Source organism: Siniperca chuatsi, linkage group LG19 (genome assembly GCF_020085105.1).
Source record: "Siniperca chuatsi isolate FFG_IHB_CAS linkage group LG19, ASM2008510v1, whole genome shotgun sequence".
NCBI lineage: Eukaryota > Metazoa > Chordata > Actinopteri > Centrarchiformes > Sinipercidae > Siniperca > Siniperca chuatsi.
The window spans coordinates 17,088,602-17,105,369 of NC_058060.1; the positions used below are offsets into that span (position 1 = coordinate 17,088,602).

At 43.6% G+C, this 16,768-nt stretch overlaps 1 protein-coding gene across 4 annotated transcripts in view; it reads right to left on the bottom strand.

Moving 5' to 3' along the window:
• Nucleotides 1-1,033: 1,033 nt before the first annotated feature.
• The window catches only part of dlgap1b (discs, large (Drosophila) homolog-associated protein 1b), a 90,577-nt gene continuing 74,842 nt past the window's right edge, over nucleotides 1,034-16,768 (bottom strand). For 2 of the 4 annotated variants that reach the window (XM_044176836.1, XM_044176837.1), the window contains exons 7-12: nucleotides 10,976-11,361; nucleotides 10,813-10,892; nucleotides 6,715-7,130; nucleotides 5,378-5,469; nucleotides 4,333-4,485; nucleotides 1,034-3,774 (exon numbers count right to left, since the gene is read on the bottom strand). In XM_044176836.1, the coding sequence (XP_044032771.1) occupies nucleotides 3,559-3,774; nucleotides 4,333-4,485; nucleotides 5,378-5,469; nucleotides 6,715-7,130; nucleotides 10,813-10,892; nucleotides 10,976-11,361 (1,343 nt within the window). In that variant the 3' untranslated portion in view covers nucleotides 1,034-3,558. The other 2 variants (XM_044176839.1, XM_044176838.1) reach the window with 2 other exon arrangements.

The following is a 16,768-nucleotide window of genomic DNA, read 5'->3' on the forward strand; positions in this document are numbered from 1 at the left end:
ATTCAGAGACATTCCTGTGTGTGAGAGGTTTACAACAGCTCCTGCCAATTAGCATAATCCTGCATAAATTAACACAAGCAAACAGCAGACGTCAACAGTTTCTTGCCAGCAGGGCTTTATGTGTGCCTGCGTCTCAATAGAGTCAATGTAAGTCAATATATAAGGCAGCTTACAACTGAGTCTGCTGGCTCGTTCAAGGCTAGGAGGACAGCTGTTCCCTTCTGGTCCTGTTAAAGCTTCTCTATTGGCCTCAATAGGATTTGTTGTCTATATTTGCTGAGACAGCCACTCTTTCATTTATTACATGTTCTTCTCTAAAGCTCAACACCAATCTATTTTTCTGATTTGAAAGAAATATAAAACCTTTGCTGAGGTTGTCTTTTGTTTCATTTAAAAGACCCCAGGAAGAGTCAGTACTCCCTGTTCATTAATCAGCTTGCTACAATATGTGGTTGGTCTATCAAAGTAATCACTTAAGTAATCATTATTTTATTGGTTAGTCAGTGGCTGGAGCATTGCACCAAAAAGCCTGTCCCTGGTGGTCATCAACAAATGTTCAGAATGTATTTTAGGTTTTTCACCTTTTGTCAGATGTTGCCTGTCAAAAGTGGCAGGTTGGGTCCAAACTTGGGGATGTAATCACTAATGAGGGTTTAAACAGACCTCCAGGCGCACAGTGAGCAATTGTAGCACACCATGGTGGGCCATCTGAAAGGTAGACCCAGGGCCAGGCTTTATACAAAGATGACACCCACTTCCGCAACCCCCCTCTTCACCCCCCCCCCAACTCTGGCGACTGAGGTCAGCATGCCTCCACTCAGCATGACTGATGTGTGAATGACGAATCACCAGAAGCTGCATGTACAGGAGTGACGGGGCTAAGCCAAGGCCAAAAGAGCTGTCTAATTATGGGGACCCGCCCCTGCGGAAGGGAAATGCCCTAAAAACACACCATGCTGGCCTTGTAATCTGTTTAATTATATTCCAATTGAAAACACATGTGGAGACAGGGAAAGAAATGAACACCACAAAATTATGGCAATGATATTTTTTAATGCTGATAAGAGCTCATACACGTGCCATAACATCCACAGTGTAATAACATTAATTACAAAATGTATATCTGCTTAATATGTTATTTGATTAGGTTTTTTAGTTTACATTTACATATGGAAACATTCATTTATGTACAAATGTTTATTTGAATGTTGTTCTCTTAATATAACTACATCACAAGCTTCAGAATTTGCTGGAGTGTCTTTTGAGTTTAGCAATTAACCACAATCCAACATTCTGGTTTCTAACTCCCTGTTATATCAGGAGTATTATATTGATATGTTAATATAATAAACATAAATAAGAAGTTCATCATTTGACAGACAAATTCAAATACAAGTTCGAAAATAAAAAATACTAAAATGAGCTTCATCTACATAAAATGGCGTTAAGTTTGAACTATTGTTACTTTTATGCATTCTCTTTAAAATTCATATGGACCAACTAAAGAAAATACAAATCATACTGTACGGTTACTTCATCACTTGAGTTCCTTCACAAACGTCTCTCAATGAAAAATCTTTCACTAGGGACAAATAGCAGGAATATATCCTCACCTATAGTCATCCAATGGCACAAAACTTTGTCAGATCAATATAGAGAATTGGACTACACACCAAAGTCCTGCTATTCTGTTATCAAAACAATAATGTGATGGTAAACCGGCTCAGGATTGTCTCCACATTCAAGCAGCTGATAGAAATACCTTGTTACATTGAAGTAATTAGGGCTGAGATGTTCAACAGATTCATTCAAAAAGATGGCATGGATACTATTCCCTTATTTAAGATAATGGCCTATCCTTGTGGCTGGGGTTATAGAGACAAAGCCATGGGTCACATACAGTCACATGAAGTCAGTCACACTCACACACACATGTGCGCACGCACGCACAGACACACACACATCTTCCCCTGAGACTGCTGTTGTGCTCGACTATCATATTAGAAATTAAGGCTGATCATTGAAACAGAAAAAACAAACAAAAAGGTGCCTGTCATGCAAAAGAACCAACATAAATAAAACATAAACACAGTATAAGGGCCTTGTTGTCAGTGCATAATAATAATAATAATAATCAAAATCTCAATAAACAGTCATTGTTCTCCTAATCAATAAATTAAACATGAATACAAAATATTACAAATTGGATTTTGTTTGTATGGCCTTCAAATAATTGCTTCATTTGGAGGCAGAGATAGTGCACACACAGTGAGGAGAAAATAGTCCCTTTTCAGTCCTTTAGTCTCAATACTGTCAATAAACCTCTCTTGTCTAAAAATTACATAATAAAATATAGTACAACTACCAGTATTGTACCAAATATCAGTATTTTAGCATTGTCTGTAACACCAAAGAGTTTGAACCCAACATGAGAAAGGATTAAACCTGTTTAGAAAAGACAAAAATATCAGTTACCTTGTGTCAGCATGCATGTCATGTCATTATACTGTATGTTCTTTATACAAACATGTTTTGCTCAGTTTAAAATGAGACAAGATGGGTGGTTTGTTTACAGTTTGTTGATACTGCTACCTTAATCTTCAATTACAACTAGGACCCTTTAGACCTTGAAAAATAGGAAGCACTTTTGAAATAAATATCTGAATCATAACACACACACACGCACGCACACGCGTGCGCTCCTTGTCTCACTCACACACAGATTAGGTTTGTGGCATTTTCGAACAGTGATTCTTTCAGTGAACTGCACTCTTTTTAGAAGCCCAAAATCTGCTCCTGGCTCAATAGCCACTTTGCCTCACCTGCAGGAGCAAACTCTGACCTCTTGACCTTTCCTACAGGGTTGGCCTCCTGCTGCCGGAAAGACCCATTTTCAGACAGAGGGCGAATTGTGTCACTAACTGACATTATGGTTTCCTTGTCTGGTCTTTTCACCATTGTTTTATAATGTTTGCCCTCATTATACAAATCAAAAACTTCCAAGCTTATGGTATTTTCAGAGTCAGATCATAGGATTTTATACAAATATAAAAATAAAATCGAATATGAGTGATTAGGTCTGGTCTGGTCTTTCCATTTGATTTTTTTTTTTGTTGTGTGGTTTGCATGTATATACATACACACACTCCACATGCACATGCATGCTCCCTCCCTGTTTTCCCTCTGATTCTCAGCACCTGAAACACATTAACATGAAGCATCACTGCTGTGCTACACCTGGCTTACTTTGTAATATTAGGCCACTTAAAAAAAAGATACTTCTTTGAGAGTGCAGGGTGGGTGGAGGTACAGGAACAGGAGGGACTGCTACATCAAAGCTGGGAGAAGTAAATGGGGGGGGGGGTTAAATAAATAAATAAATACTGTAAATGTACATTTCTTGTTCAAACAACTTCCATCATGACTGACCCCACAGTGATCTGGAAAGTCTACAAAAAATGTGATTGTTATGTTAGCACCCTAGCCTTACCATTCAGTGCTATTGTGTGGATGGGACAGTGTATTAGGCATGTGCGTAGGTACATGTGTTTGTGTGTCTCATAGTCTGGTCTGAGCCTCAGGGATATAGATCTCGATACTGTCTGCGCTCTCTGTAGCAGAGCTCTGCCGAACCGACGCGGCACGTTTGGCAGCTAGCAGGCGTTTGCGAGCCTCCAGACGCTGGCGCTCAGAGCTCTCCAGCGAGCGGTCCCTAGCCAGGGGAGGGTGGCCCTTCTGGGGCTTCTTTGGCACGGGAGGGGGCATCCTTCTCTCCTGGACAGGAATGACAAATAGTCTTAATGACAGACCACTGAGCCCTCATGGCAAGCTGCAGCTAAACACAGTAAGGAGCAACACAACTGCAGCCAACTTGCGTAAGGGTTAAAAAGAGCGGTGTAGCTGTTGTCGGCATAATGTCAGAGCATGCAATTTTCAAATGAGGTTATGGTTCATAGTGGCAGCCATTTGTGTGGGATAAGAGAGCACGGTGATGACCACTGCGTGAGGTAAAAGTGACCATTGGAGATGGACAGGCCCAAACGGTGCATGGCAGGTAGTAGGAGTAACTTCTCAAAAGCAGCTCACTGTCAACACCAAGACAGAACAAAACACACAAATACAAGTGGTGACGTCAGACAGGCAACACGACAGTATGCAACACATATTTGCATGCTACAACAAAGCTTAACTGTGAATCATTAGGACTTAAAAGTATACAGTAATGACAGCAGATAACATGCAGGTTAGTAAAGCATTCCAAAACAAAATTGCGGCTAGATGAATTTGATCATTTAAAATGGAGTTAAATAAATTCGCCATGTGTGTCTGCACCTGAATTTCTGGTGGGGTCAGAGGTTTCCAGTTGTTGGCTTTGAGTTGGTGGAGTTCATCAAATTTCAGGCTAATGTTCTCGATAGACAGCTGGAGCATGTCCCAGAAACCTGCCAGGTCCTGGGAGATGGGCCGTGGGTGTGCATTTGGGTTCTGATACACAAAAATTGCATACACATGTCCACGTGAACACACACATACACACATTGTTTATATGCTTATCACACATTTTTGTAAAGATGCTTTTGCTATCTGATGATTCAGTTTTCCAGCAACTGCACTAATTACATAATTGGCTTTGAAGTGAGTCAAATGCATATTGAGGAGCAAGTTATTTGGAATTGTAATGACACAGATTTATTTTATAAATCAGGCACCATACTGTAAATACGTGCGAGTACTGGGCTTGTATCTAGAATATACCTTTGACTTCTTCATTGCCCTTTGTTTTGAATCTTACATCCACTGTGATGGAACCAAAACATATAATTTTGTCAATCTGTTAAGTACTCATCTTTCATTCAATACAAGTTATGTGGTCCATTGCTACATAAACACTATAAAAATAGACATTTTCCATTTTTTTCCAAATTGTATTTTTATCCATTTTATAATTAATAATAGGGTCAATAATGATTTTATAAGTTCACAGTTTCTCTGTTTCTAAATGGCAGGTCTAATTGTTATATAATAGGTAAATTATGCAACACAGGTATTTTTAATATTTGGACATGCAAATGGAAAAAATAAAAGTGAATATCTGCACAAATAAGCACAATCTAAAAAGCTTTTGGCTGCTTCAGTACAGAAATATATATATTGGTATCAGCATCTAAAAATCCCTGTTTGTCAGGCTCTAATTTTTACACGGCAAGTTCTATTTTTTGCATGTGAAAGACAGTAAGGGTGTGCAAATGCACACTCTACACTAGATACATAGTAAATGAGTGCTGGTCTGGCCTGTCAAGATGATTTGTGCAGGATGATGTCAGTGTTGGGGGTGGGGGAGGCTGGGGGAGCATGCAGAGGATGAGGTGACACATACCAGATTCTCCTCACACAGCTCCCGGAACTGCTGGAACTTCTGGGACATCAGCAGCTGGGCACTCCCCACTGCACTGCGGATCTTCCCCAGGACTGCAGAAAGACACAGACACACATGCATGCACACACACACACACACACACACACACACACACACACACACAATTCACAATGCAATTACTCACAGAACCGCATACTGCAGGCATGTTGCAGCGCTAACAGAGAGGGTGCATTTGTAATGCAACAGAAAAGGATGCGCTAGAATCCTCTTTTATCTGTGCCTCCCAGGAACAGAAGTCAATCAGGGAAGTGAAATAATTACTGAAATGTTCTCCAAAAATAGAAATCCTACATGTACACAAAATTAAAAATGCATATTTACAGCACATAAGAAATGTTTTAGTTGCTGGAATGTATCAAAAAGAAAACTTAAAAATCAAGCATGGTCCTAAAAGAATGTACTGTTTTATTTCTCTCACAATGCCTGTTTGGCAGACTGATACATGAGATAAACAAGGTTGTACTGCATAACCTGACTCCCATGGTCAGTCCTATTGACTCACATATCCCTATGGAGAGGAGCTGTCAGTGCATACATTAGTCTACATGAAGAAAATGGGATCAGAAACTAAGAGGGGGAGTAATGAATCTGCACTACAGATACAATGTCTTCAACTCCTTCAGGATGTGTATGTACGTGTGTGTGTGTGTGTGTGTGTGTGCGCGCACATGGTAGTGTGGGATCTGGGAAAACATAACCTTGAGACAGCCTCCCTGTTCTGCACGTTCTGTGAGAGAATCTCTTGCCTGGAACCATAACAGCACACTAGCTGCATAAGCAATGACATTTTTGGTAAGACATGAAATCAGCTGCGCAGCAAGGACAGGTATAAATACAGTGCCTACTGCCTGAAGCTTGTTTGCTCAGTGTGGTATGGGCATGTGAGTATATGTGCATAAAACATATTTAGAGTGTGTACACAGACATGCACTGCAGTGTGAGTATGTGTGTAAACGTCAAGATCAAATAGTTGCCTGGAGGAGCACTGAGAGAAACCCCTTCACTGCGTTTGTGTGAGAGATCATTATACAGTGCATGTAAAGGACAGATGTGTGGCTGGGGCCAGCAGCGGCCTATTGATAAGTATGTACGGTATGTCTGTGGAGGCCAGAGAGCCTGAGACAGGAACAAGCAGCTATTGTGGTCCAATACCATGAATATCAGCACCCTCCAAATCAGAGTAGAGGAGAGGAGAACGAAAAATAGACCTAATATCAGTGTATAACAGACCTTCTTGTCTTCATATCTTGGCATTTAGTCTCTATGACTCAACTCACTCTCATCAGGCAGCTCATTCTCCATCTCATCCTGCGCCATCTGTCTACACCAGCCCTCCATACGCTCCGTCTCAGCCTGCAGCAACTTGAGGAACCAACGGCCGTCACGGGGGCACACCGATCGGCCGACAGCCTCCAGAGCCCCCACCTCGGGCTCGGCCATGCTGTCCATCCATGGGTCTGGAGGGGGCAGGATTGAAGGGTCGAACCCCACCTCCCCGTAGTCATCAGCGGCACAAGCGTGGTAGTGGTTCCCCGAGCCCTGGATGCTGACGGTAGAAGTAGCAGCATCGCGGGAGTGCTGGCGAGGCATGGTGGAAAAGTGACGCGGCGGGAGCTCTGGTGCGTCTGTGGGGTCGTCGAGGTCAGCCTGCACGGCCGTGGTTACACTGTTGGAGCGGGTCATCCTGCGGTAACTAGGAAAGAAGGCAGAAAACCTTTTAAAGATCTGATTTTATGTAATTGATTACACATACTCATATTGTATAGTAATACCACAATTGTGTCTCCCGTTTAGCAGTAGTTATGATAATATTGTTTACACGCAGTTTTGGAGGTGCTCCCAGTATGAAAAATTGAAATGATCACAGCAATCTCATCACTGATAGCGAGGAATAGCTTTTGTTGTATGGAACGTCTTTTGTGTGTGTGTGTTTTGTCACCTGGCTCATTCAGAAGCAACAGAGTGTGCAATCATCTGTCACACCACAAGCCATGCTCTGGGGCTGATGTACATACACAAACACTACATGCACACAAACACACGCTCATATACACACGCACACACACACACACACACACACACATGCACACACACCTGGGACCCTTCTCTACAGCTGGGTGTGCCATGTCGTATTTGGCTCAGAGGCTTTGTGCCGCTGTCGGGCAGACTTTGCCAAGTCTCTCTACACTATGTGCAACAGCAGATACACACACACTCATGTGCAAAGATTAAATCAACACACACACTCATATTTGGCTACGTTCTATAGAGCAGCTCACCACCCCAGTAATGAATGGGACGCCAGAGGGACGCGGGTGTGTGTGTGTGTGTGTGTGTGTGTGGGGAGCAAGTAGTTTAATCACTGCAAGATTATAACTCAACTCAAATTGGTACACGACTCAAAGCACATCTTTTATTAACAAACAAAAATGTACTGAGCCACTTAAAAAACAAGAGATACACTTTGATATGCATACATACGAGCCCGTACGGACAGGAGCTCCAAAGATACAAACAAAGAGCAAATTAAAGCGGAATAGTACACATTTGAACTCATCACATATATCCTCATACAAACTTCTAAATTCTGGTATACCAAGCATTCCTTATCCTACTGTAGGTTTACATTTTTAATATTTCTGCTGTCAATACACGGCAAATTAGTAAGAAGTAACAACTTTGCCAAGCCAGAAAAGAGACTGAATTGCTAGCCTGCTAGCTGTACTTTGATCCAAACATGCCCACAGTCCTCTCACAAATGAACCTCAGCTTGACCTGCCTGCAGCACGACACACACAAATGATCATAGCTCCATCACATCTGCCTCGGCCCATCTCCGGATACACACTCCTCCTCTGCACTACCTATTCATCTCTACCTCCCCTTTTCTCATTCATCTCTCCTCTTCCGTGAACAGAAAAAGAGAGAGCAAGAACAAGGGAGTGGCTTCGGGTAGATCAAACACAGTGTGTATGTGCTTTATGTGTGCACAGCAGCAGCCCACGAGTGTGTGTGAAGAGCAGTTAAGAGTAAGAGAGTAACTCCTCCGAGCAGGTGTTCAGTTCTAATGACCTCAGCCTGCTTTCTATCAGCCTGCTAACAACTTCCTGCAGGGGCAGAGACGGGCAAGGCCAAACACAGCCCAGACAGAAAGACTGACATATCAATAGACAGTAGGCAAAAGAACAAGGAAGGGCATTGAAAGACAAACGACAGCATGAGGGAGAGAAGAGACTACAAAACATGAAGGAGGTACGCAGGAGAAAAAAAAGAGCACGTAAAAATGCAGTCCATGTTCTCATTACACTCATGTGGTGAACATGATGGAAAGTTGTAAATCACAACAGAGGTGGAGTCTTGCATTCCATAAGCTGCCTGTTTCCGAAGGCCTCTTTACCTCTAGGTTTTTTTTGTTATAAATCTCAATAATCTTCCCCACATCTGCAGAGAACATGGTTCAAACCACAAACATATGGGAAATACAGAAGCATATATAAACAAAAACAGCTTGATGTCTTATTTGGATATAGAAATTAGTGCCAGAACATATGTTGGACGACAGAAAACAGCACTTCACAGCCACTCGTGCTACTATGCACCACAAGTTGACATTGAAAAGTTGCATATGCACCTGAGGCATCTTGTTTGTTTGTTTTATGCTAGTAATGACAAACCTTCAGTCAGTTAGGACAAAAACTTAAAGACTGGGAGGTCTAGCTGTCCCTTAAGTTGACTTTTCAAGATGATTTGGTCACTAGGACCCTGAGCAATGCTCATTTTCCCCGGGATTGCAAAGCCATCTGGTGACAATCAACTCCAGACCCTAATCCATCAGTTAATCCATCAAATCTCATTTGTATGTCACAGTTAATTCTTTGCACTTTTTTGCATGTTTGTGATCATATACTTCTAAATTAAGTGCACTATGATATAGAAAAATATAACAAATTAGTATAATTTCATTAAAACACTTTATAAATTGACTTGTATACATCTTTAAGGGAATAAATATGATACGTGAATAAAAATCAGCTTTATCTCCCAACAAGCATGTTGCTTGTTGTGTTCATCTCGTTTACAACTCTCTTCCACTCCCTGTCAGTTAATCCTAGTTCAAACAACAAGGTGAGGTTATGACCTGCGACTGCTGCATATAAACACACACTCTCTCACACACAGACACAAATAAGGGAGTTTGAGCACTGGAGCGAGGCCGTAGGAGTTTGGCACTCTCACTGTCTGGGAATCTAATGTGGGGGGCAGCATGCCCAGACCTCCCAGGTACACACACACACACACACACACACACACACACACACACACACACACACACACACACACACACACACACACACGCATGGACCAACACACACAAAGATACATGCCAACAGGTAAACAATCTAATATGCACCAACAAAAATACCCCCTCACGTACTCTAAACATTAACCAGAGAAATGCACCGGCTGCAGTGCTGCATAACATCCAAGCCTCGCAGACTAGAAGGTGTCTGGATGAGTTAATATTTGGCTTGGCATGTCATGGAACTCAGAGCTTGGTCAGTCAGCTGAGACCTCCCCTTTCAGAAAGCCCCTCACATTCCCTGACACTGTGTAAGTGTGCGTTTTAAAGTGCTGGACTCAGCCCTCACTGTGACCTTTGATTAAAGGTGATGTCTCTTTGAATTCCCGAAGCATGCCTTTGCTACAAGACGAAACCAGTACCGTGGCAAAATTTGTCAACTTCCTTCACCAAACAGAAGGTCACTGTTTTGACATGGTGAATGAAAGCATACAAAGAAAACATAAATGCCTGCGTGTCCCACCAGAGGCCTCTATAAGCCTGGTGCGATGTGAGTAAATGAAACAGCATGCACACTAGGCTGCTTCTCCTCAAACGGGAAACATGTTGCAGAATGAGAGGCTGTAGCTGACAGCACAGCAGTCTCTCAGTGCTCTCAGAACTAAACAAACCCAATAAAACACCCTCCCCTTTTCTCTCTCCCTCCCTCCCACACATACACAAACACACACACAGCCTCAAAGTAGCCTGAATCACAATGACTGGAGCAACAGATGGCTGTCAACTCACCCACTCCACCTTCCCGGCTCCCTGCACCACATCCTCTGGCCCAGCTGTCACTTGGGGCCCCTGGCTGAGGGGGCTCTGACGCCAACCTCCCCTGAACTGGGGACAGCTGCTGCTGGAAAGCCAATGCAGGGGGGGCAAAAGCTTGCCCTGCACACTACAAACCTCTCTCTGTCTCCACAAGTCCTCTTCCAGTTCATGCTATCTCTGCCTCATCCCTCCCATCAGACTTATCCAGTTTTTCACTTTTACAACCTCCTTCTCTTTCTCTGTTTGGCTCTTTACTCACCATCGCTCATCCTCCACCTGAATTCCTATTGACTGGAATTTAGACTGCTCCTCTGTTGGCCCTCCTTCCTCTGGGTCCACCTAAGAGGAGGGGAGAAACTGTCAAACTGCATTCCAGAGTTTTATTTTAGAACTTCAACAGAAACCCGGGATCATCCACAAACCTGGATCCCTATGGAGAGGCACTTGCGGAGCGCTTCCCTCTGTGCCTTGCTGTCTGCTGAGACGTGTGCGACGGCAGAGGTGGTAGCGGTGGCAGTGATGGTGATGGTGCTGTTGGTGACGTGCTGGCTGGCGGGGCCGTGCACCTGAGCGTTAGCCGCCTCTATGGCTGCTGTCAGAGCCTTCATGCTGTCGATGCTCTCTGTGGAGTTGGACAGGCCCGGCTGGGAGCTGATGCCCGTCCGCGGGCCGGAGCCCCCGTCCATGTAGGCATCCTGGGCGGACTCTGTGCTGCTCTGGGCCGTGATCGATATGAAGGGTTTGGATGGGGTGGTCCGTGGTGGGACCGGGGGAGGTGTCTTCTTGTAGGTGGTGATGCATGATGACACTGCAGGGAGGAGACAGAGAAAGAAAGATAACAAATGATACACGATGAAAGTATGTAAGTAATTGAAACTTTAAAAGGGCACTCCACCAATTTTATACATGAAGTTCAGTTCACTCGTCACAAGAAGTACTAGACAGCCTGTGAAAACACTTGTATATTTTCTTCTGTGGCTCTGGAGGAAGCTGCAGGCATTTAAGAGCCAGGGTTGAGTTGCATTATGGGAAATGTAGGAAACTATGTTTTTGACCCATACTAGAGATTAAAAGTTGTGATATCTCTGCCTCTGCTGCTGCAATTTTAACCATTCTTTTTTTAATCTGTCTCTTGTGAGCTCCCCAACTTCATGAAAGTGCAATACTAAATCATTGGAATATACCTTTAATGATCCTTATTGAAAATTTAGATTGATGCAGCCTCAAATTATGACCGTGAAGCACAGCAAATATACAAAAAAGTAAATAATGAGTACATACAGGATATTAAACATACAATAACCAGCAATTACAGCGCCACAATATAAATGGTAGAAATGTATAATTCGACATTATGAATGAACGTATGAAAATACAGCATGAAAATATCGCAATCAAAAAATATAAATAATATATATATATAAAAAAGAATTCACTGCCTGAGAGGAAAATGACTATAGTGACAGCCGACACCCTGACAGTTTACCCAGAGGTCTTAGGTCCCTATGGAGTCAAAATGGACAGTAGATTAGGGCCAACTTTAACAAATCAAACCTTGTCTAGTAATAGGATTAGTATGTCAGCCACTTGACCTACTGATCTAGATGGTTAAGCCCTCTACACACCTACTGTACACATCCAGAACAATTTGATTTCCGAATATAGCCCTGCATGCTTGCCTTGTGGCCTTGTGCCTTGTTGTTTGCCCGCATAATTGCACAGAAGTTAAATGATATATATGATAAAGCACAGAAGTTAAATGATACTGTAGAAGACAGCTAGAGAGCTCAGTACACTCCAAAGGCTTTGTATTAAATCCCAGCAAATAGACATTAAAAAGCATCACAGTGGTGCTCAGTAAAACTCTCCCTCTTTCTGTCAGTTCTCTCTCCCTCTCAGGTTACAGTTACAGGTTTTGCACAGACAGGCTATGGAGCCTCTCACACACTCAGACTCAGAAGCCTGTATACAGAAACATGCCAACAGACAAAAAACATAGCCTGTCTAAAGAAAGACAAAAACAGCCACCTCCTAACTACATTATGCCTTGGAATCTCCTTCCTGCCCTGGTGCTATCATCAAAACTAGGTCGCTCTCTCTCTACTCTGCAGCAAAACTAGGACAGCGGGTTTCCTGGATCCCTTTAATCCCTGCAAAAGACAAACATCCTACCGTGGCGAGATCGCTGCTCTGTGTGCGGCAGACAACTATTGCCAACCACACCCAGCACAAGCAGCCATGTCTAAAACTATTAGAGCCGGATGTTGTTTGCTTTGTGTCTTGCCATCTCACTGACAGCTAAAGAGAGGCCTTGACATATTGGAGGTGAACAGAGGGCTGACTTCATCCTCTTGGTTTGTCAGAGTCATCCGCCGCCCTCCACCCACCCTCCCACCTCCCTCCTGACTCGCCAGCAGTGATCAGATGATCCCAGATGAGATTTCAGTCAGGTTTTGACAAGCTGGAAAGTTTTCAGACAGGATGAATGCTGCTTTGCGATTAGATCACAGTTGCTAATATGAGGCTTTTATTGTGGCGTAACAAACCACAAGAAAGACAAAAGGAGATGACTTACTGTATTTCCATCCACAGCTAAATGTCATGTGTATTTCTTTTGAGAGATACTGTATATGCAGGAATTACTGCCAAAGTCATCTTAGGCAGAATCATCTCAGCATGCCATGATATGCAACACTGTCTTGACTTTTCACAGATGTCTCGGGAATATGATCGACATCCAGGTCTAATCCTCCGAAAGGTCACTGAGTACAGACCCACAAGAGAACAAAAAATGCAAAGTGAACACACACATGCACTCACACAGAGGGAGAGGGCGAGGTCCTGCCCCTATCAGCCGTGGAGGTTCAAAGGATAGAATGTCAGCCCCTTTCAGAGCTTCTATCCCCTGAAGTCATCTAAAAGTCACACTAGTGGGTGTGTGCATGTTGGATGACTGTTTATGTTTATGTGTGTGTGTGTGTGTGTGTGTGTGTGTGCTCCTCTCAGGCCCAGAGAAGGGTTAAAGAACAGAGGGTTTTTATCCACTCAATAAAGCGCTGTATGAAATAGGAGATGATGCGCCGTGTCCCACCTAGCTGTCACTGCGAGAGCCAGACACGCCGGAGAATGATTGGGGGGGTTTGAATGCCAAGACAGGTTAAGTAAACACACTCAGGAGTCAGAACATGCCCACGCACACATGCATGCGCACATGGGCCTGCAGACATGCACACGCAGGCACAGAGGCACACAAACAACATTGACACAATCCAGCTTTAACGTTTCAACCTCTCCACATCAAGGGAGACCACAGGCTTCCTGCCACTGATATGCTCTCCATCCACCAGGAGCTGTTGTCAGCAGTGACCCGGCCTATCCCAGTGACTTGGATGCAAGTGTGTGTACAACAGATGTGTCATCAGACATTTAGAAAAATGAATGGATTAAAGTTCCTATGTTAGAAAAACTCTATCTTCTAATTCTTTCCTGTCTGACAATAGTGAAGGGAAAACATCGGACCAAAACAATTGTCCTGATAAGACACAGGCCAGTTTCCACAGAAATGATAAGAAAATAGTTTGATCCTCTTGCAGCCATGAAAGCATTAGACAGCTACACTGCCCTGGACCTCCCACACTAACAGACACAGACAGTCAAGGACAGAGGGAAGTAGGAATGTGACGCAGGATTCCATCAGACTCTTAAGAAGGAATGTGGAAAACTCTCTTCACCAAACACAGATAAACACTGACGAGCACACAAAAAAGTCATAATATCAGGTTAGTGGAGGAGCTTTGATCACAGAAAAAAGAAAGGCATCATTCATGTTCTCTTGTGTGCAACAAGAACCGGGAACAACTTCCTCACTTAATGGAAGTGGAATTGTGGAATTTCATCTCAGAGGTAGGTGCAGTCTGCTGCGAGCATTGTCATCCCAAAGAGAAGAGTTTGTGAATGACAAAACTCTAGTGGCTCTTTGCCAAATCCCTCTTTTGACAAGTGCTTCAAAAGTCCCATGCCGACAAGTTGGTGTGAATAGCAGTTCTTCTTGGCAGAGCACTGCCCCCACTTTTGGGCTTGATAATATCAAAGAAAGTCCTCTTTCCTCCCCTGAGACAAAGCAAAGTCTCCATTCATTTCTCCAGCCTTCAGAACAAAAACAGACTTGCTAGCTGCCTCTTTTTTTGGCTCTGTTGATCACTGTGTCCCATTTGTGTGTCTGCATAGGTGTATGCTGTTTCCTTTATTTAATCATTGTGTTCATGTTACAGGACAGATTGAAGGCAGGCAGCTGCCTTGTAATCGCCAATCTGTGTATCTGTGTGATAGGCCACTTCAAAGAGCAGACGGTTTGGTTTAGGAGGCTATAGCTAACAGGAACGGGCTCCCCCGCGCGGGGGCCAAGGGCAAATCCACCACCAACCAAACAAATACAAAGGCCCGGAAAGGGGGCGGTCAGTATGGGGAAACATTGACAGCTGAGCCCAGCTGCACTGTGTTTGGGATGAGGGTCTGCCAGAGGGGAGAGGGCAGAGAATAGTGAACAGAGAAGAGGAGCGTCAGAGAGTTACTGCCCAGCTCCGTCTGCTCGCTCTCTGTCCATTTGTCCATCTCCCTCTCTCTCTCTCTCTCTCTCTCTCTCTCTCTCTCTCTCTCTCTCTCTCTGTGTCATACACAAACACACACGCACAGAGAACCAGCTGGAGTCCTTTGTGATAGCGTCACCATGGTGACACATAGCAACATGAAGTTTGCCGGGAGGCTTGGCGTTTTACCAGCAGCAAGCACAGGGGAGCTTCTGTTGGCCATTTGTTTACCTTGACAGGGTACACTGCAGCTGCACTGACACTCACCTAAGCACCAACCAACAAGGAAACAAAGCAGGAATAATGGGTTGCAGCTAGCTCAACTTAAAAATCAAATAAACACCAGGATAACAGCATAGGGGGAGCAACTGAGTGCCACTGTGTTGCAAATGAATATCTAATAATGTTTCTAGCCCTGAAGAGTTGGCTTTGTGCAGCTGAATACTAAACTCCACCAACCAGTTTGTCTTGGATCCTTGTCAAAAAAAGCTTGTCATTGGGTTATGAGATGACAATGACCTGGAAGGTTCACACCGTGTGACATTACAGTGCTGTTGTGAACAACAATGCAGCAATAGAAGGCACATCCTAAATGACTCCCCAGTAGGCTACGATGAGTTACTGTAAAAAATGAAAAACAAATCACAAAAAGCCTTGAGTTTCAAAGTGTTGTGTGTTAAAATAACCTTAGATAGCAGGTTTGTAGTTCATCGCATACTGCAGAGACACAACAAACCCTGCACACGCTGTAGACAATGGCCTTTTATATGTCCTGTGACAGCCCTTTGAGTCACCTGAAAGTCTCCCAGAGAGTCTAGTCTATGACTCCCAGCCACCAGAGGTCAGAGGTCACCACAGAGGGTTTCTGCTCTCCAGATGCCTGAACTCTCTCAGACACAATAGCTCACTGTGTGCGCCTGCGTGTGTACGTGTGAGTATGAGGGGAAGGTGGCAGTGTGTGAGTGCCTTTTAAAGAAGTATATTTAGCATGTGTGAGTGCTTGTCAGGGAGGGAGTTTTTAGTGCAAATGGTAACAGTGCTGTAAACATCCTGAGCTAACTGCAGTATTTAATTTTTTTTTTCTTGAGTTAAACATAAGCAAGTATATCAGCATGAAACATTTGTTAAATATGCCTCTGGTGTCCTTAGACCAATAGTGCTATCAACAAAGCTGTGTGCTCAGTTTTGACAGAAACCCATGTCAACAGTGGGTAGCTGCTCTGGCAGGCTTGTGTCTCCTGAATGACTAGATTAGAGCGTGTTTACAACTGTCAGCCACCACTAAATCTGGCAGGCAGCTGCTCCGTTAGGCAATAGATTCACTTCACTTAACCCACTTTCCTGTGCTCCAAGTTCAAATAGAGAGCCCGGTTACCTGCATACAACTTTTATGGCCTGGCGCTCTCCTCGCCCTGTCAATCAGTGACAGGCATGGAGAGACACGCTGAGAGTCAAAAACCAATGGGGCGGGGACATGAAAATTGAGAGTTAATTTTCAAAACTATAAAAGGTTTAAGTGATCACAGTGTGAGTGTTCTTCATTCAAGATCACTACTGCTTTGAAGATCTAGCGTTTGAAGTTTACCTATGGGGGAAGCGACATCACTCTTGAAATATGCAACTGATTGT